This window comes from Antedon mediterranea, chromosome 5 (assembly GCF_964355755.1).
Source record: "Antedon mediterranea chromosome 5, ecAntMedi1.1, whole genome shotgun sequence".
NCBI classification, from domain to species: Eukaryota; Metazoa; Echinodermata; class Crinoidea; order Comatulida; family Antedonidae; genus Antedon; species Antedon mediterranea.
In genome coordinates, this window is record NC_092674.1 from 22833739 (window position 1) to 22856895 (window position 23157).

Consider the following 23157-nt stretch of genomic DNA (forward strand, 5'->3'; position numbering starts at 1 on the left):
CTATTGTGTAGTTGAAAGGCTTTTACACCAAACTAGCATACACAAGCTTGTAGTGAAATTAGCCTAAATCTTACACACAGCATTACGACACACACAACAACCTTATGTAGGAGAATTTCACAGAAGGTGAAGGTATGCACTTTTGGAGTGCATTTCTAGTTGTTACTGATACAATTATGTCGGTGTCTTGTCATAGAATGACATTCTGAAACCTGATTGGTCAGTTATAGCTGTTCCAAGTTGGATTGAAATATATCCATGCGAAAGTCTACTAGACATTTAGTTTACATTTTAGTTAGTAGCTTAATGAAAGAATTGTTTTCTTCGAAATATTATTAACAATGATATCCTTCATTTTTATATCAATTAAAGAAATTTAAATTCTATCATGTCAACATTAATTTAAAATTGGCAAAACTATGAATACTACTACTACTACTACTTTTCAATCCAGTCAGAAGGAGTTTAAGTATGTTATACTCAATCATCCCCAACCAGTTGAATAGCTAGTCATTTTCAACAAAAATGTCCATAAAATTATTGGTAACGAATAGTTTATGGATAGCTGTTTCCTAAAGAAATGCTCATGGTTTCAATAGGAGTACTTTCCACTTCGAAACGAACAGCTTACGAGTTTTCAACATCAGTTGATTATATAATATGAATTAAATTATTGTTATAACATACTTATACATTGTAATTTGTATTTTCATTTTAAAATTCCGATCCGGACATAATAACGAAGGTAATAAATCATTTGATTGCCATAAACGAATACGTTATATCGTCGAATAACTGTCTTCAAAAGGAATACTCTCGGGTTCAACTTCTGTACTTTCCATTTCGAAACGAACAGCTTGCGAGTTTTCAACAGTAGAATTTGTTGTCAAATGACAGCCTTGCTTGTCGAGTTTAAACCCCAAACAATTATCCTTGTGTAGGCACTTTATTCCACATCTTATGCAGCTTCGTGCAATGTTGAAATTGTTGATATCTGACTGACATCCACTGGTATGTTTGTACGGCTTGTAATAGGCACAGGATTTACCTGCAAAGGTTATACATTTCTGAATTACTTAGTATGCCCTACAGAAACGTGTTTATCAAATGCAAAACGAGTTTCCTCATTTTGGATGATAAAGTCTTTACTATGATATTTTGTTGGTAGGTTATTTTCTCTCCCCCAGCATCCCCTCTCTCCCTCCGACCACCCCCCCCACCCACCCCACCCCCCCTCCCTCCCCTTTTAGTGGATGTGTCCAACATTGATTCTTTCTCATATATTATACAAACACACATAATACATATTTCATTTTAATCATTGCAACATTAAGCAAAAAATTGTTTCCGTTATTGAATTATTGTTTTTTTTTTTATTTTAAATGTTTTGAAATGAATAAATAAATAAAAATGTTGCAAACATATTTTACCTTCTTTTGTATTTAGTCTAGTTTACTTTAATTTTATGTCTCGAGTGCATTATTTCTCATTTTTTTCTCATATTGTTCCACTTTTAGAAATTTAAAACATTTCCAACACAAAATAATAAGGAATGTGTTTGTGGCAGTGGTACACCATGGTATGTAATTATTATAGGGATGTACAGTAGGCAATGCAGCCAAGTAGAGTGGAGGCAAATAGTGCAATCGAAGGAAGTATTGAATATATACGTTGTTGCCAAGTTAGGCTAATTGTTACATACTTAAATAGTTTCAAACTCACCCAGTGCATTATCTATTATTTGAGACGATGTTTGTATGATAGCAACTGCATGTAGCCCGTCATAAGGATGTGTAGTAATGAGTGTTGCAACTGCCCCAAGCGCGTCGCCGGCATAAGTGTATTTAAACATACTGCCTGAATTTTCCCGCGTATACAAAAAGTTTCCAACAACCATTAAATAATAAGATCCTAGATAAGAAAATGTTGGCACGATCTTTTGTTTGTTACTACCATCACTATTCACCGACCACACTTCGGTGTGTGTTACATCTGTCCAAAATATGATTTGACCTAAAACGAAGATAATGTACCATTAGTAGTATTAAAAACTGAACACATGGATGGAGCTTGACCAACGTCATTTCAAACTCAGTTTCTAAACAGTATCTATATAATTATTTTTTGTCTTGTGTGAGTTCTTCTCACGTTTATTTGAATTCTCATGGATGAATATATTATATACATAAGTACATTTGTGACAATTAAAAGTAAGTGTTTAAAGTAGTTAAAATACAGGTATATATTTCTCATTTAAAATTTTAGATACGATGTTAATTAAAATGTATAAATGAAAAATGGCGGTAAAATACATGATTACAATTTTCTTGTTAAACTATCTTATTTGTGTTCTTATTTGTGTTCGAGTAGAGAGGCTATAAACTCAGGGGAGGAAAATGTAGTATCCTCCCTTTTCACCAAGATAAAATGGATGGAATGAAAAAAGAGGAATGCAATAGGTTAAAAGTTAGTTATTTAGAATGATAGCATGAAATGGTATATTTAATGAAAACCGTAAGGTTAGAGTCCATACACTGTGCAAGTCCAAGATGTGATTTTGGCTGTGTGTGTATGTGAGACGCTTCATACCCGATGTCATCTTATACAACTACTACTTACAATTTGTATTTACGGTATAACATATTGCAAATATATAAAAATATATAGAAGTATATATATTGAACAAATACACATACCTATAGATTAAATTGACATGTATACGATATAAAATATTGCAAATATAGAAAAATATATTAAACAAATACCAATACATACAGATTATATTGACATGCTACGTGTATTTGAACTATTGTCATCTTAAAAAGTATATAGATGCCTATAAACAGAGTTTACGTCGATATACAGGATTTGTGTCCATTATGATAAGGTAAGAAAGAAAAATGAATCAATAAAATAATTAAATTATTAACATCAAATCTTTTGATAGTTTTAATAGTTTATCTTTACATTTCTTCTGAGCCTTATGTAAATTATGCATAAATTCATTTGTTAATAAATGCTTTAATTCATAGTAAAATAATCTCCAAATTTTTTTTGATTCCTGATTTTGTTTCTTTTCTTTTCTTATTACTAAACACAATTTATAAATGCAAAAAGTAAATACTGAAATAAGTTCATTTACAGTTTTCGTTTCCGATCCTTTAACAATATTACGCCAGGTTATATCAATCTTTTGTACAAAACAGTTTGAGATCAAAAACTTAAATACAATCCATATGGGTTTAATCTTATTACATGAAAATAGCAAATGGTTTTCATTTTCAATTTCACTATTACATCTTTCACATATGTCATTTATAGAAAGTTTCCAAATTTTTAACTTACTTTTACACGCAAGAATACGATGTAGTAGTTTGAAATTGAATTGCGCGACTTTTGTGATATGTTTCATAGAAAACATCTTGTTATACCATACGGTATTCTATGCAAAAGTGTAATTTTTAAATTCTATCTCCCATTTTTCTTTTGCGATAGAAGTTGATATTATATTTTCCACAAATAAATTATAAAATAGTTTTGCATTAAGTTGTTTTGTATGAAGTCAAAAGCAATCGGTGTTTGTTTGATTATTTACATGTTCACCATTCAATATAATTATTATTATTAATGCTTCTAAATTGATCGCGTCATTTATCTCCTCTGAAACCATTGAATGGTACGTGTTTACATTTGGCACACTGATGTTTCTTGATGGGCCGCAAGTGATTGTTTTCGTACATAAGTTGTGTTTCCTTATGTGAAAGATTTTCAAAAGTAGCTACATGAAGTTGTGCAGCGTTTAAAAATTAAAACATATTTTTTCGCGTGATATCCAGCATTTTACACAATTTCGACTTAAAATACGATATGCGGGTTTTTGATGAAAAAGTTCACAAAATTCGTCAAAATTATACTTTTCTTTAACAGTTAAGTTATTTTTGTTACGTATTCTGAATTTTGATGACTTGTAGATATTGGATCATGCGTCAATATAGCTAACCGGACATTGTGACGTCATCATATCTAGTCTAGTTTTAGTTTTAATATGTTTTTTATATGTGACAAGGAAGACAACATTCGAGCCATAGTACTTGACACAATAAAATAATTGAATTTGTATTAATACAAACATGATTGACTGTTAGTGTAAACAATATATATATATCAGTGTACCTGTTGGGTCCACAGAAAGGCCATCACAAATTCCAGTCACAACGAAAGATGAAGTTGACGGGCTGTCTCGATGAAATCTTTGAATAGATTGGTAACGAATGCAAAAGTAGATATACCTAAAATGAAAATAAATAGCATCAATATGTTATTAGACAATTATATTACAGATATTTGTGTGGACGTACTCGGGCCAACTACGACAATAATTTAATTTCACATCTCACACATGAAAATAGAATAATCGTTCCTCAACACCTCCTCAATTTCTATTTTATCGTATTTGTTTAAATTTCATAAACATTTCAGATTATTCACCTTACCTTGAACGTTCGTCAAAATCCATTAAATTAAATAATTATTTTAACAATGTTGTTGTTAATATTTTGTAATACAATAGAAATTTCAAACTCGGAGCTACCCCTTAATTAATTGTCAACTGTTAGCTTTACATAACAACGAGATTTTGTTTTTTAACATACTAAAAAATGAACATAGCAATAATGAAAATAAGCAATATAGCATACATAGGCCTATATATTGTACCTGAATAATTTTACTTACCCAGAACTTTCGTCAAAATCAATGGATAAAACTGAACCTGTTGTAAACAAACTCTGGATATTCTGTCCAGTGACGTCACAGGTTCTCATTTCACTAAATGCATATGCAACGAAATAAAGATTCTGACGTTCCACGTCTAATGTCAACGAATATGCGCCTAAGAAAAAAAATGTTCTTTCTTTCTTTCTAATCAAACAGAAATGATTGATATTATTTGGTGGCTATAGGAAGTTCCAGTGTTAAAAAAGAACCTATTTACACTGAAGTACTAACTAACCTCCGTATTAGAAGTTTTTGATTTGTAGAACTGCCTTACATTTGCCGTATATCACTACAATTATTCTAATTTTTTATTTTTTCACTGTACGAGTTAGTTATGATTTAGTTAGTGATGATTTAGTTTCACGTTTGTGCTACTACAGTGTTTTTTTTGTATGTATACTGTGGCAATACAATAATAATAGGCCTAATGTATACCGGCAGTAATCCATGCTAATCTTTTTCTGTCTTATAATATGTGGTATACTTTGCATGGGCAAATACAATAAAAGCGCACTCTGATAAAAGTACTTTGACAAATTATATTAAAAGAAAAACAAATTGTATCGGGCGGAGCATGGGTTACTGCTAGTAAACATTATTATTATTGTATTGCCACAGTATACATACAAAAAAGTAAGTGTAGTGTTATAGGGCAAATTTAAGGCAGTTTTACAAATCACAAACTTCTAATAATCAAGAGTAAAATTCGGAACTACTGTATTTACGGCCATTGGTTTTTTTATACACTATCCTTTCACATTGCAATATATGTAAGCTAAAAAATGACAGCAATACTGGATATGGAACTTTAGACTTTTTTGTTGACTGTTCAGACTTACTAAAATAAAGACGATCCCAAAGGAAAATTGTGTGAATTAGACGAAACTATAAAATGCCAAACTATATTATGTGTTTTCGTGGTGTATTAATTATGTGATACATATAGATAAAATATAAGTGTTAAAAAAGGTCAGTCAAAAAATGTTCAGTATTTCCTAATGTTGTTAGATATTGTGTTTCAATAAATGAATATTGTGTTTCAATAAATGAATGTCACTTTGCTTACCTGTGGCAAAAACAAGTTCGTAGTTTGTACCATCTAATGCCATTTTCATGATGTTTATGGTATCCGCCCAATAAACCATTTCATCAACGGGATTGTACGCCATTGCATATGAACTGCATACATAAGGAATGTCGGTAAAGACGAGGGATTGGCTTTCAATATCATCAGATTCCGTGTATGTGTAAGATATTTTCCAATTTGCTAAGCTTGATGTCAGAATCATATAGCCTACATGATCGTCTTAATCAAATTAAAGAATATTATTGAAGATGGGCATTAGCAGGCAAGAGTATTTCTAGGCACAATATTTGGTGAGGGTCATTTTCCAGATACATCGGCACACTTAGGCCAAACTTTGCGCACTACTACAGTATCGTTTGTCTGGTGAAACAACACTAGTATGATTTTCGGGTACACTACGTGTTTTTTTTAATGGAAATAAAGTAAAGTAAAACGTCCAAACGTGTTTTTTTTATTTGTTATGTTACAACCGTCTTTTGGAAAATATTTCTAGAGGTTTTCCAACCCATTACTAAAATAGTAGAGCACTATTTCTCAGCAGCAGTTAATATTAGTATTTTCTGATTAATAATAATAGTATTATATTACTATATTAGATTAGGAAAAAAATATACTCACTTGAGTTCGCCAATTTACAAAATAAAATTAGGTAATAGTACACAAAAACGCTCAAATAAATCATTTTCATAAATGTTCTACTCATTCTGCTAATGCCGTTCCTTATCGAATGCGAATTGAAATGTCTTACTTAACGTTTATAATTGTAAAGTAATGAGTAATGAATGTCATTAAAATATAGAAGGTTGTTAACTTTTCAATACCGAATTGATTGCCTTTAAAGTAGGTGTATTTTAATGTAATGACAATTTTGTATTTCTTTTGGTAATAGTGATGTTGTTTTAACAAAGAACCACTTAACATCTACAATATTTCGATTTCATTTAAAATATGTGTATAGAAAATAATGTGGGCTAAAGAGTAAGTGAATGTTATGTAAAGCATAATTAGATCCATTTTCATTTTATTGAAATGATTGTAGTAATTGTTAGTAATAATACAAAATTATACTATATTTTTTATTATAATGGTTTCGTTTGATTTACTTTGAAAGCCTACTGTATCACTTGAGTATACAATTATTATTATTAATAGACAGAAATGTCGAACAAATATGTGAAATTTAATGGATTTAGTTTGAAAACCCTATAAAATGTATTGGACCTTAGATCTATGCTATTTCGAACCACCTACTGAGTTTTGTGACAAAGATGTCCAATTTGTATGCAACTACTGTAGATGCTCCATTATTTTCACGTCAATCTTAACCATGATGGAACTCGGGTTATGCTGCCTCTTACCATCAAATCCAGAACACCACTACTTTTATCATCGTGTACACAATCATTAATCATTATTTAAAAACCTAAATAGTCTAGTACCTATAACATAAAACCTAAAACAAATTGCAACAGATTTTTAGTCGCGTGTAGTCGCGACTCGACTCTATAGCTCACTATGTCGGTCAGTTGATCGGTCGGTCGGTCGGTAAACACTAACTCAAATTTGCGCACGCGACTGCAGCCATGTATATTGCCTTGTTTTATATACGTATAGATATGACATCCTTATTAGTGTAGGCCACTATGTAATTTCGTGTCATTTTTTTGTTAAAAGCAAAATTCCAGCTGATTTAGTGTCTTTAGGATGTAAAGTAATGAAAAAAATATGTTGCCATTTTTTTTAAAAAGCTTAAGGGTGTCAAATCCAAGATGGCCGCCAATACGTAAAATATCCAATAAATGTACCATATTGGACAAAGTAACACCCATTATGAATAATATTTTAAGTTTATATGGGTTCTCTGCTATATAAGAATTATTATAAACCTATATTCATTAGTATTCTGACATTTTGAATTTCAAAATGGCCGCCATTTTTTAAAAATGAATTAGATTTCTTATTAAAACATGTGCAAGTTATGACGTGGATTGAAATCACATAAAATGATAGGCCTATGACAACAACATTGATGATTAACACAAAATGGCGGCCATTTTGAATTTTAAAATGGCCGCCATTTTTTAAAAATGGGTTACATTTCTTATTAAAACTTGTATAAGTTAAATAAAATTAGATTGAAATACACAAAATGATATGCTTATGACAACAACATGGTGATTAACACAAAATGTTGACCATCAGGAGGTCTACAGTACTGACAGTACACTTCTTCATATTAAAACATCTTATAAACTTCTTCAGTTAAATGACAACTAACTCTGCCAAAGTCCTTCAATGAAATATTTCTAATCTTGAATGCGATACAGTAAGTTGACCTTCCTTCGTTCTCTACTACTGTATCCATCAAACTTCCACAGACTGATCTGCGTTCCCAACAACCTTGTTCAGAAACAAATTGGCAAAATAACTGAAATACCTCATTTCACCGGCAAATAATCTCTATAGGAGTCCTCTTTTACTTTGATAAGTTTGTGACCTGTATTCACCGTCATATATATTTTTTGCCAATATTCGTCTTTTTATTAGGATACCATATAGACAGTTTGCCTTCTACAAGACTTTTACCAATGCCTCAAACATTTTCTGTCCAATTTCATCATGCCATGGCCAACAAACACCTGCAGCATTCTTCAATCATCTCTCTTTAAATGTTTAAATGATTTGCCAGCTCTGATGAAATCATTAATTTGTGTTATTCCAATTATACCACGCTCAATGACCCTGATCAATTGATGTAAATCCAGCAAGTCCCACACATACATGTCCTCTCATATACATATATAGGGATATAGTTTAACCACATCATTAGATTTCGTCGACTCTCAGTATTCAAGTTAATATCTTTATGATCAGCCTCTTTCAAACAAAATGATACTTAACTTAGAATCTCTTTCTCTGTCTGCATTTGTAGAAGCAAGTTGTAGAGAGAAAGCAGAATTAGTGTGCTTTTGTCCTTTACAGATGTTTTCCATTTAAGATATTTGTGGCATAGGTAATACAAGTTCAGTTTCAACAAAAGCACTTGCCTCAACACTATTTTCACAATGATACATGTCCAAAAGCCATATAGTTCACCGGGTCGACATAATAATTGCTTTTTGATGTCATCTCTGTCCACCTCCACTCATCTCGGGCAAGAGTCATCACCAGGCATTCTTGTCTTTCCCTAGTACATGAGTTTTTATACCACAACCATGTGCACTCATTAAACGAGTGTATAATGCTGGTCTGTCTGTAGGGGGTAGGCCTACATATCTAATGAAATTGGTTGAGATTGTAGAAGATGAGAAGTAGGAGTTCATTCATTTACAAGGTTATTTATAGGCAGAGCTGTATCTGTATTTCTTTCAAGCTTCTACCAAAAGTTGACAGGTTGAAAACTTACCAACCATACTGGTGACTATGGCCCTGAAGGTTCAGGCATTGAATTACATAGCAATAACGCCTTTATTATTTAACATATTTATACAGGATTTCACAATAAGGTATAAATGCACTTGTTTTATATTGTGGTCCTCCTGTCTCCTGTCAAGTTTCAGTTTCATGAAAAGAAATGAGATCTGCAATTTAGAATCTATATATATATATAAATTATGGTTAATTCTGACATAGGCGAACACAATGGAAAAACTTTGGAACAAATGTCTGCCTTGAACTATCTTAGGTGTACCGCAAAATGTAAAACAGTTTTCACTATTACGATATTGTTCCATATTTCTATCTTAGGAATATATTATAAAGAGTTTTAAAACAAAATTTCTGATTCATTGGTAGATTTTCAACTCAATTTCAATTGTACGTGGTCAAAGTAATTTCCGGATTCACGATGAGTTCACAGGTTCACCTTGCAACAACTACCTGGTTTCAGTTAAGTTGGTCGTTAGTGGATATAGCTATTTTAGTTTTTTGTTTATTTTCGGATTGGACCGCGCGTGTGAAGGTACAGTAGTTAAAAAATAAAATCCCGATAGCCGAGTTTTATTGAGTAAGCTGGCAGGAATAACTGTAGGCTATCTGTGTCCCATTAGGGCCCATATTGCAAGCCGTCTAAACATCTTCCTTCTTGGGCCGAAACGGCCTACACTGTCGCGGAAGTTAGTTTCAAAAGATGTTTAAATTAAATAATGTATTATGATGGTATTTATTTGAATAAACGCCTCCCCAATAAAACATCACTTTGAATAATAATCGCCTACACCCCCCCCCCCCCCCCCTCCACCCCTCGGGTGTTAACTATAATTTACCAAGCATTTATTAAAATTTTTTACCACTTTTCATATCTATTAGAGGATTTTATTTGATTATAAATGTTACAATAAATTATTATTAAAACTAAAAAATCCCTTGAATAAGCATCTCCCTCAAATGAACTCTGCCTCCCCACCTCCGCCCTATAAAACAATAAACACTATACTTTAAAATGTTATTAATCATCTAAGACACTGTGAAACAGAGTAGGTTTAGTTTTTCGAATGTCAAGCATTTTCAATAATGGTAACCGACAGAAAACGTACAAGGAGAACGTCCTTCTAAATCCTTTTTACCCGAGTCATTATCATTCCGAGAACCTTCGTTTACACTTCCTAGAGGGGAGCGAGCGAACTAGAGGTCTAACCCTCTAGTTAGACGTAATTGTTGTTGAATATTTGATATAAATTGTTAAGTTGTTCCATACTTTTGCAAATCCAACTTTGAACGATTATTTAATTTAATAGTCATAGTGGGGTATTATATATCTGTTATATAGAGGACATTGACAACTTTAGACAGCCTTATATTTACAATTTACAATCCTGTGAGAAGTGACAATTTTAGAACATTGTGTACAAACAACAATTTATGCACACATATTTAAAAAAAATTATTTAAAGAATTTAATTTTTAGTGGCGGCCATTTTGAAATCCAAGATGGCCGACAGATTATCGCTTTACATAGTTAGGATTGTATAATGGGTACAGTAATACCATCAAAACGGACTTGTTCCACATTCATAATTTGTATTTTAGGTGATATTCTGATTTTTAATAGGGTTATTTGAATGTTGGCGGCCATCTTGAATTTGGTCCTTTAAATGTCCTTTGAAAAAATGGCAACATATTTTTTTTCATTCCTTATATTATCAAGATATGAAATAAAGTCAAAGTTTGCTTTTAACAAAAAATATACACGACATTCATATAAACGACATACCAGCCTACACTATATTATTGACTTGATTAATTTCCTTCAAATGACGAGGCAGCTCCGACATCAGTATGTCTTTGATAATCGAGGGTTTTAAGCTTTCAGTAAGCAATGTCTTCTAATTACTAAATACCTCTGATCATGGGCGGTTTGTTGAATATCGACCATTTGAAAACGATAGCAGCAGTACAGTACGCGGATTAATAACATGGATTAAATTCCTAATCACGATTTCCAAATACTCATTTTACCTTGTTTTCTTCACAATATTTGTTAAAAGTGCGGAATTTTTCTCAAATCATGCAGGTGTTTGACATTTTCTAGGTTTTGCTTCATCCTTCGCATTTTGAATTAGGATATCAGTATATTCAACTGTTTCGAATGGATTTGGAAGAAGAGCAATCTCTTAAAGTCGTTTCGAACTATAATTGCGAATATGCTCTGTCAATTCCAGAACATTAAATTGGACATCTTCAAATTCTTCTGCAATTTTGTTCATGATTTGTTCCGCAGAAATTTTGCCGCTTTTGCATAATGCTTCTTCAAATCTCCAGAGTCTTTCTTAAATCTGAATTTTAAAGCTTATATTTTTATGCATACTACTTTTTTTGTCTAGTTGATATGGTCCAAATGAAGATAATGTCTATAGTTTACCAAAACATTTAAAATGGGCGACATTTATAATTTTTAAGTCCTATATATCTCCTTAAGGGTTGGTTTTAGAACAACTATAGAAGTGCATTAGGAGTAGATATAAATGTGATATTAGACATTCCTTTACATAATGTAAACTACCATGTGACGTACCTATTACGTCATAAGGTAGCTGTGATGTCATGCAGTATATTATGTTACAATAACTACAACTTAAAACGAAAAAGAAATTTCTGAATATGTTTATTGTTGAAATGAAAATCATATCCAAAGTTGATCAAAATCGGATATCAGAAAGTGATTAGGTCAAAAAAGTTATCTTGGTGTAAACGAGTCAAAAAATATGGAGTAGGTAGGTAAGTAGGTTTTTGCTACAACGAAAAAATGAATTAAAGAAAAACTTAATTTCACTTTTGTTCAGTACTTTAAGTACAGTATATTTAAAAGAAACTTTTTGAATACGGACAATCTTTTCCTTCATTAATGCATTTATCACACACTGACAATACAAGTATGTACAGTTCTCTGTGGATAGCTCATTCTGGTCAAAATCAGCACACAACAAACATTTCGAGATAGTGCATTTGTCATTCATATGAACTGCTGTACAAGGTATTTCCCTTTCGCACAAGAAGTTCAGTCTTACGAGGGTTTTTTTTCGAAGTCACATAGCCTAACGTCAACCAGGCACTGAAAATCGTTGCTATTGTTGCATAGCTAGATACACACTCTCATGCGGTAGCAAACACTTGATCTGGAATACACGAGTCTAAAATAATTATGTACGGCCAATAGGCGACGTTCTATCTACGACGTAATTTTAGTTTTTTCTATTGTTTTATGTGATCGACTACAGAAACGGTTGCCACGTGATTAACTGACGAAGTTATCTAATGCCAATTGTTCTGAAAACAATACACAATACACGAAGAACAGAACTTTTTTTAATGAATTAGTTTGGTTTTATAGATTTATGAAATGTTTATTAATTGTATTGTAATAATCATGTAATATTACTCTTTCCTGTAATTTTTTATACAATTTAATTGAACAATCGTTTAGTCGAGGACGATAGGGTAGTTGCCAACCTTCTTCAGATTATTACGGTCAACCCTGAACTTTTTCAAAACGATCCTTCTCTTTCTGAATTAAAGAGATCCACACACTTTCATCTAAGACTAATCAGTTCTAGCATATAACAACATTGCACTTTCGATGACGCAATTAGGAGTTCAATAGAATATTTATAAAATATCATGTGACCCACATCGTTCAATCAAATGACAAGGACCTATTTATACTCAATGTAAAGGAAACGACAGAAACCATAAATCTCACACACCAATAATGATGCTCTGAAAATATATAAAACGACATGCTATTAAAAGGAGCATTAGGATTACCAAAGTGCCATTCGCCCATGCATGCATTTTGGGATAATTGTATTTTAAATTTACACATAGATCTGAAAATCAATTTTTTTTTTTATGTACATAGCAAGTGGGTTTATTTATACAAAGTTAGTTCAAATAGCTTAAAATGAGCTGAAATAGGTGAAAGTGAGTTTAAATAGCATCAGTGAAATGTTCAGAAAGTGCTTTATATCAAATAGTTATTCAATTAAATTCATTAACTTTATAAATTGATTATATAATACGAATGTGTTTCGTTTAAATTATTCTTATAACACACTTATATATTTTAATTTGTATTTCGTAAATTTTCATTTTAAAATTCAGGTCCGGACATAATAACAAATGCGTTATATCATGGAATCAAAATGAGTACTGTCAACTTCGAAACGAACAGCTTGCGAGTTTTCAACAGTAGAATTTGTTGTCAAATGACAGCCTTGCGTGTCGAGTCTGAACCCCAAACATCCATCCTCGTGTAGGCTTTTGTGTACTTTCCACTTCGAAACGTACAGCTTGAATTAAATTGATGAAACTTTATCAGTTGATTATATAATACGAATGTGTTTCGTTTAAATTATTCTTATAACACACTTAAACGAATACGTTATATCATGGAATAAAACTGTGTTCGAAAGAAATACTCTCGGGTTCAATTTCAGTACTTTTCACTTCAAAACGAACAGCTTGTGAGTTTTCAACATTAGTATTTGTTGTCAAATGACAGCCTTGGTTGTCGAGTATAAACCCCAGACATCCATCCTCGTGTAGGCACTTTATTCCACATTTTATGCAGCTTCGTTCAATGTTTAAATGATTGATATCTGACTGACATCCACTGGTATTCTTGTACGGCTTGTAATAGGCACAGGATTTACCTGTTAAGAAAACAGATCTTTTTCTGAATTATTTAAATACTTGTTATCAAACAGTAAACCAGAAGGAATTCTAAGCCACAATATAAACCGTGTATCGTGTTTTATCAAATACTAAACAGATTTCCTCGTGTTTGATCATTCTCATTTTTTGTTGTAAAGTTATCTCCATGTTTTGACAGTGATACTACTGCATTACTCATAATATTAATTCGATTTTTCTTTGATTTATTTTCTGAAAGATGCATTTTCCTCATGCTTAAAAACGTTCCTCAAGTGAAATATTTTTTTAGGAAATGAGTTCAGGGCAAACAAAAAGTTGAAATGATATGCAAAATCATCGTCTAGTTGCGTTAAAATATTTAGCTCAGGCTCAATTTTAATTATTATTATTTACATTATTTTTATATAGTACAATATCAGTCATCCTCTTTTTATACAAATCGAAAAAAGCCTCAGTAGGGGAAATCGCAGCTATTCGCTCTTGTAGGGTAACGGGATTCTCTGCATAAACACGATTCACGGGAATAAATTCGCCTGTCGAAAGAAATTGGCTCTTTAGACCAAGCTCTTGTCATCTGCAAATCAAATGGTACGAGTCAAATAGCTGATCGGTTAAGACAGGGGCGCCGTTAATTAACTGTACCTAAAGAGCAAACAATATCGGCATGGGTATTCGAGGTTGAACAAGTATTCTCGGATATGGACTATAAACCTTTCTCCTCAAGTAATATGTACCACTAATGATATCCACAGTAATTGGAACATTCTGTTGAATTGAGTTATTTGTATTCAAAGTATCTTCTCTTGGAACGGATCTATACATAAACTATCTGAAAACTTTCAAAATACCACTTACATGTTATTTGGTCCATGACGTCAGTTTCTGACACACTGGTTGAACCACCTCCTCCTGCGACAATCGTAGAAATAGAGAGAGAAATATCACAAACATTATTGATGAACGAGATTCAATGCAAAAAGCACAAGTTGCCAGACTGTATAGCCTAAAACTTTAGCATAGCTTTAAAGATGTATTTTTTTTTTAATTCAATCAATTCAATTACTTTATCTGTTTACTTTTGTTAATTACATTATTTTAGTTTTCATGACAAGAATAATTTATTCTTCTAGTATAGATCCTCAATATGATATTGAAATAAAAATAAACGTTGTTAAAGAAGAATTTATTTTTTTTATATATTATTCTCATAGGCCTACAATTTTAACCTTTTTTCAACATTCATTTTTAACTTTTTTATATTTCATCTTTTCTATAAAGTTTGTAATTCGCTAAATTTCTTGTTATTGTAAGTATTTCTTTGTGGAAAACCTCTCGGTTGTTATTTATCTTTTCTCTTTGATTTACAATTTTTCTTATGTTGTTCGTTTTTGTAATTGCGAAATAATAATCTCTCTATTGTTAAAAAAAATAGTTGACAAATGTTGGTAACGTATAGCTATTAAGCTAATCAAAGCTTATCAGGAACTAAATGTACATACTTAACATGACTTTTTGAATAAAACAATTACAAGTCGGTTTAACAAAAATTTAACTTAATTTAACAAAACCAAATAAATACGAATAATTAGTTTATATTATTTAAGATAATTTATTTCAATTTAATGGTACCTATCAAATAACATATTTTTAATTCTCTTAATGATATAAATCTATTTCATTCCATAACTTAACTGACGCCATTAAATGATATCCTTTGTTGGCCTAAATCTGTATGAGGGTTGGAAATATCTGCAGAGAGTACTGTTTCGATCTTATTAGATCTCGTCAGTGCAGCTCAGGTTTCGAAATGAAATGTACCGCAGAACTGGCACAATAGGCTGAGCCATGTATGCGGGACATGGTACACTGATTATGAACACAAAGAGTGCACAAGCTCAACGAGCGTGCTTTGCAAAATGCTAATAGTATTCACAACAACAATGCACCGTTTCGAAATGAAGAGTGCTCTACAAAACAACATACTATATATATTGTCCGAGTTCGAGTCTCGATTGGGGCGACTTTTTCTCATTCTCACAGATTTCCTCATCTTTATCGCTTCAAATTAATTAATTAAATTTCAGTATATCACTGGGCGGTTTAGAATTAATGTTCTTTGCCTCTTCGGAGATCCCGCCTCGTGAATAAAAATACTGAAAGATGAGGGCGTATCAGTTTGATCTCTGGTGCGCGTGCGTACAACTGAGGACTAGTGCTGTTCCGCCGTACCACGCCGAGAATGGAGATACAAAAAAAAAGCGAAAAGCTAAATCAATATATATATATAATATATATATATATATATATTATATATATGTTGCTGTTTCTTCTGTTGTTTCTCTTATACAAATAAACTGCTCTATTTTTAACGAGGCAAATATTCACACAATCAAACTTACAAACATTCATTATCTGTATACTATTCTATATTCTACGTACCTGTTTCGATTATCAAACGATCTTGCTCAGAAGTAGTTGTCACTTGAGCAACTATACCAAGATGATTGCCATTTACGTCGTATTTGCTCATACCGTAATTAAAATCTCTCACGTAAATATGTTGAGCAAGCGCGTTAAAAGATATATCATTAGCACCAGCGAAATGTTCAAGAATCACTGTATTTTCAGTGCCATCATAGCGAATTGATCTAATCTGCTTATCTACCAGAATCACCCAATATATTTTCATATCTAAATGGTAAATGGATGAGAAAAAAATTTACCGTATTTCAATTATTATACAGACTATAATATTCAACATATTATTCAGTATTGACTGCAAACTATACGGAGTATACATTAACCTACACGGTTTTGTAAGTTTTGCAAGACCATATCAGAGCATACTATATCGCGCACTGGGTTTTCGGTACTTTTTTTCCATGATTAATGCTAATAAAAATATGGTACCGTACCAAATCGCTAAGAAGTAGAATTTGATGGAATTAGATGGAAAAATTACTGATTTTGTTCTTCTTTTTTAAAGTTAAGATAACTTTTTTAAGAACAGCTCTTTAGAAGTTCTTTTCTAAAGTAAGGAGAAAGATTGAATTGGTACCTGTACAAGTAACTTTTTTACGAACACTTTCTTCTGAAGAAATGATTATACTATAAATAAACAAGAAATATTTCTTACAAAAAACGCTGCTCGCTTATTGACGTAACAGTTTTAAAGACATATTTTCCCTCTGAAAAATATTTTTTATTTCAAATTTGTTTTTGAATGTGTCATTTTATTGTCACATAATAGTTATTTTACCTGAAAAAATGTAATTTAAAGCAAAAAATACTTCAATTGTCTGTCAGAAAATGGTTTTTGAGTTATAATTAAACGTTTCTTTTTTCTTTTTATAATGTGAATTTTGTTATAGAAGTGAATAACTTTGATATGAAACACAGACTCAATTTAGTTTAATTTATTGCTAAAGTCAAGTCTGGGGGTCACTTCATCACGCCTAGATACTTTCATGGACTGTTTTGATAATAATTCAATGATTATTTAATAGCCAATTACAGTATTATATAATGTCATGGGACTCATAAATACCAGAAATGCTTTGGGATTTGGGACCGTTAGACTGTTTCCCAGACGGTTTTTTTGGGTCCAGCAGCTGGTACCTATCAATTATAGTCGAGAATCCTTTTTTCGCAAAAATGTCAATGTTTAGTACTAAAACTGCTGCTTGATTTCATCTAATAAATGAGTCATCTCTTGTGACGTATCGGGCTAGAACAGCAGCGTGATAAACAGACTAAACTCAAACGGAGACTATTCTTGAAGAAGGTGTTCGTGAACAAAAAAATTGTAAAGGTAACATTTTACTTAATACGTTTTATTTTTAAATTGCTTTGTTTTCAAATTCATTCATTCATCATTAACTTTCGTATGAGTGTAAACATGGGTCATCCATAGATAAACGAAACTATTTTATATTGGCAACAAGGCAACACAATGCTGAGCTTGCCTTGCCAAGATAGGAACTGTTAACAGTCCTTAGATCTTATGATTGGCTGCGACAAATCCATACTAGTTGTGGTTACAGCCTTTAATTTTCATCAAAATTATGTATATAACTATGTATAAATACGTTTCATGATGTGTATTCTTATTTTATTTTATTTTGGTTCTTTTAAAATTCCGATGTTTCGTAAAAACATGAAGTTCTAATAGATATCTATTTTTCCTAATAGTTTTCATCACAAATAACACAATAGATCAAACAGTAAGTTTAATCAAGCGTTTGGGGGCGTGGAACTAATCGTGTCGCAACCACAGATAAACCCTATGATCTATTGGAGCTAAGCATCCTGTTACTACAATTCCTAGGTTATAACATGTACCTGTATGTATATTCATTGTGGGGAAATAGATTTCTGAATTTTAGACTAAAAGATGATTTGAAATAGCTTCATATCCAAAATTAACGTATATTATTAATAACTAATCTTAATATTTAATTCTTTTTTTTAAATACTATTAAACGTACTTAAAGAATATGGTACAAGTTTTTCCATTGATATTTTCAGTAACAAACAGATTTTAACGGATTTTTTTTTAAGTATTAAAAGAATAATTTAGGTTTAATAATTACTTATTGTATCAATTGCCAAGCTATCACAGCTGGTTTCTATTATTGTCATCTTTTGCATAAGTGCACTTGACAAAACGTAGTTGATACTGAGTTTGTAAACGCAATATACAACATATCTGGATAAAGAAAAAGAAACATTACATTCCATAATACCTTTATGACCCATGTGTATACTGTTATTTACCCCCAACGTTTTCCTCTCTGGACATTTCCCAACTGGAATTTTTCACACAGCTGTTATGATTTTTATTAGGCCTTTACAAATATTGTTCAAACCAAGCGATATGTGTATTACGTAGCTAATTTGTCATTAGGTAAGTCTTGATCTTTTCATGGATCCAGTGCATTCTAATCTGAATTAAAACAAAAGATCTAGCTAGCGCACTTTGAAATAACCTGTCGCACACTGGAATAATCGAGCTGTCTGTCACACTTTGTAATAATCTTGTTGTCACACTTTGTAATTTTAGTGACTTTACGAAACACGACGGGAAGCAATAGGACGGTGGTCATGGATAATTTATGCATGAGCTTTAACAAAGTGGGCGGAGGTTATCGGGAAATTGCGTCGTCTTAACTTTTTGAGAACAATAAAGTTGGCATTTCCCGTTTACGGAAAACGACTAGAAATAATGTGAATATAACCTTAAATATACAGTTCAAATTACGTTTAAACGTGGAATTTCCAAAACTCTAGATAATAAACTTCTATTTTAAATTTAAAGAAATATCATTTTTATTGGGTTAGAATGGCTGTGTTAAAAGCGGCGTTTAAATGCGAGGCTCTAGCTAGGAAGGTTAGGCATATGCTGCATCACCAGAGTCAAGCGATTCAGAAGTCGCCACGAGACAGGGGAGAATCGGAGAGATATACTGTTCGGTTCGTAACTAATAAACGGACAAGATATTCGTCGTCCTCCCCTAACCGTCGTGTTTCGTAAAGTCCCTAATAACTGCTGTCGCGTTTTGGAATAATCGAGCTGTCACACTTAATAATAACTACTGTTCCATTACTTGTGTAATGTGGAAACGATGTGTATGATGCAAGATAGGCTACTTTTGCACGCGTTCACGAATTTCAGGGTCATTTAAACAAGTACTCAAAATTACTATTTGAAAGTCAGAGCTTAATTTATAAGGTATGTTGCAATATAGCCTATTACAAAGTACAACAGGTATTACACAACGCGAATGTATACACGTAGTAACTTCTCCGCATACACACAATGAGTTCACAGGACCTAATGCTTGGTTTTTAACTAGGAGGCAACGAAAGTACGAAAGAAGCGCAACGCAAGTAATTTGACCAATCACAAGAGATGGATTATCCGAACTGTCGTTTGTCAAGTCGCTTGCGTCTTTGCGTTGGGTCACTAGCGGGAACCACGTACGTCGTCGGTCGTAATTTTTAATATTCGCACGTTCATTATTCATTAAATTTGTAATGAGTGCAATTAGTAATTTACCCATTGTTGTAATCCACTTCTACATCTATAATTATAGCAGTCTCTCTTAAGAAGGTCGAGTCCACTTCCGTAGACATGTCATATACGTGGATAGCGTTAAAAGCGTCTCCATAGTAAATTTTTCCTTCATCAGGACTTATGTCAATACCTCTTATAGCTAAAGAATGGAAAAAGAAACACCGATAGCATTTGTAATTAAATACTGGAACAAGTGTGAATCAATGATATATTATATTGATACGATAAAGATGAGGAAATCTGTGAGAATGAGAAAAAATCGCCCCAACCGAGACTCAAACTCGGACCATCTGCTTGATATGCAGTTGCCCTAACCATTAGACCACTGGGGCTTTCATGGTATTGTTCAAACTCGATTGGATAGCGACTCTTTAACATTCATGGCGTGGTACGGCGGAACAGCACTAGTCCTCAGTTGTACGCACGCACGCATATATATATATTTTTGATCAGAGTAAAGGCTGGAAGGAACTGCTGATCTCCCTCTCCTCCTCCCCTACCCTCCTCCCCTACCCTCCTCCCCTACCCTCCTCCCCTACCCTCCTCCTCATTTGGAGTTAGTTTACACTATGTTATACAGTATTCTTATTGTATTAGTTCTATAGCTTATACATAGTTCACCTGAATTTTGTTGTAATAATATATTGGCATGATAAGACATTTTAGTTCATTTGTGCAGTTGTAGAAAAGTTACTACCCATCCAACAAAAATACATACCAGCAGATAAAACAGTTTCTTCATGAAGGTCCACTAACGATATTCTTTTCAATTCACTATTGTCGGCCCAGTAAACAATCTGATTGACGGCATCGAATGCTAATTGATATATGTAAAATACAGTTATCGGTAGTTTTTCCAAAGTGCCAACTGTGCTCTCAGAAATGTCCCCGTCAGTGTCGGAATAGGTATAACTTATCGATCGATCAGTCATAGACGTTACAATGATAACGGTTTCTGTCAGTTAAAAATAATACGATTACTTGTCTGCAATCGGACATATTTTCATTCATTTATTTTCAGACCAAAACTCACAGTAGTGTCCTATAACAATGCTATAACTAACAATATTGATTTGCATTAGAAATAATGTAGGCCCACATCCCTACCACTTAAATATATCTTTAAATAGTTTTCTAAATATGTTTTCTCCCCTACAAACATGAAAATGAAGATTAATTAATTCAAACTTTGACTATGTTGTTTTGTAGTTTTGATCAAGCTATTCACTTCAGTAAAAAATGAATGTTTTCACTTATAAAAATAATGACAAAACAAATGGTTAAATTCTATCAAAAACTCATTGACTGGCAACCAATTTGACTATGTTTTTCTCTAAATTACATTTTCGGGTAAATAAATTGTAGATTATATATATATATATTATATATTATGCGACAAAGAATTATTTTTCAGAGGGACAATACATCTTTAAAGTATTAAATTGTTGTATAGGTTGTATGGTGAATGAAATAATATAATGATTTTGTTTGTGTTAAAAATAAAATAAAGCAAATTTCAGAATGTCTCGATGTTTCGGTTTTTGTAATTGTCTGGAAGAAAAGTTTTCTAACACATTTACACCCAGTAATTTACTTTCATAGTTTCAGAGTATATTATTCTATTTTCTAGGTAATTTTTGCTTATAGTCTTAATATTTTCTATAATTACTAAAAATGATATTGTTTATATACTAGCCTAGGAAATCATCCTGTATGATAATCTGTCCTAAGTCCCGGAGGATTCAATTTAAACCTATTAGGCCTATTACCATTAATGGCAAAAGCTTAGAATATGTTGACGCAACCACATATCTTGGTCATGTTATCTCCTTGGATTTATGTGATGAGTTTGATATAAAGCGGCAATACAGATCTCTGTGTATCCGAGCCAACTCCTTGGTCAGAAAATGTAGTATGTGTTCTATCAATGTGAAATGTGTTTTATTTAGAAAATATTTTGTAAATATGTATTGTGCTACATTATGGTGCAACTATAATCAAGGTACCTTGCGATCTTTCCAGGTATGCTACAATAATGGTTTCAGAATGTTGGTGCAAAGGCCTCGAAATTACAGTGCCAGCCTCATGTTTACGGAATGTAGAATTCCTTCTTTTTATGAATTGTTAAGAAAATCAATATATGGGCTGATGTGTAGACTTAATGCAAGCAAAAATATTTTAATCTCAATGATTAGTTAAGTCGAAGATGCTCTCCAGGTGGAATGTCATTCTGAGATGAGTAGTAGTAATTAGTCTTGTTTTATTTCATTTATATGTAATTTTGTACTTTCTGTGGACCAGAGTTTCCAAAATAAAAGATTGAATTGAATTGAATTAATAAACAGTAGATTAGATATGAAAGCAAATAATAATATTCACTTGAGTTGGCTAAGTTACACAATAAAATCAGGTAACAATACATAGGTTGTATGGTGAATAAAATGATACAAAGATTTCGTTTGTGTTAAAAAAAAAATTTAAAAAAATAAAGCAAATTTCAGAATGTCTCGATCTTTCGGTTGTTGTAATTGTCTGGAAGAAAAGTTTTCTAACACATTTACACCCAGTAATTTACTTTCATAGTTTCAGAGTATATTATTCTATTTTCTTGGTAATTTCTGCTTATAGTCTTAATATTTTCCATAATTACTAATAAATATTAGATTACATATGAAAACAAATAATAATACTCACTTGAGTTGGCTAAGTTACACAATAAAATCAGGTAATACACAACAACGCTAAAACGAATCATTTTTATAAATGTTGTACTCATTCTGTTGCCATATCGAATGCGAATTAGAATGTCTTACTTAACCTTTTATAAATTGTAAAACGTTTTATTACTAATGAAATATTTATTAAAAATATAGATTAAGATTAATTTTCTTTTAAATTCCTAACTTGGTTCGTTTATAAGTAGGCGTACTTTACGACATTTGTTGTGTTTAATTTTGATATTGTTGCTTTAACAAAGAACCACTCAACATCTACAATAATTCTGTTTCACTTCAAAGATTTGAATACAAAATATAATATATATGCTGATGGCTGGATGATGTGACAC

At 32.0% G+C, this 23157-nt stretch overlaps 1 protein-coding gene across 1 annotated transcript; it reads right to left on the reverse strand.

The window, feature by feature from the left end:
• Positions 1 to 5522: 5522 nt before the first annotated feature.
• Positions 5523 to 22870, reverse strand: LOC140049823 (uncharacterized). The gene is made up of 9 exons (XM_072094770.1): positions 22785 to 22870; positions 20809 to 21045; positions 20073 to 20229; positions 18607 to 18722; positions 16454 to 16705; positions 14870 to 14923; positions 13780 to 14013; positions 5843 to 6082; positions 5523 to 5551 (listed from the first exon to the last, which is right to left on the reverse strand). The coding sequence occupies exons 1-9, from the start codon at positions 22864 to 22866 to the stop codon at positions 5523 to 5525; spliced, it is 1401 nt and encodes a 466-aa protein (XP_071950871.1). The 5' UTR covers positions 22867 to 22870.
• Positions 22871 to 23157: the final 287 nt, after the last annotated feature.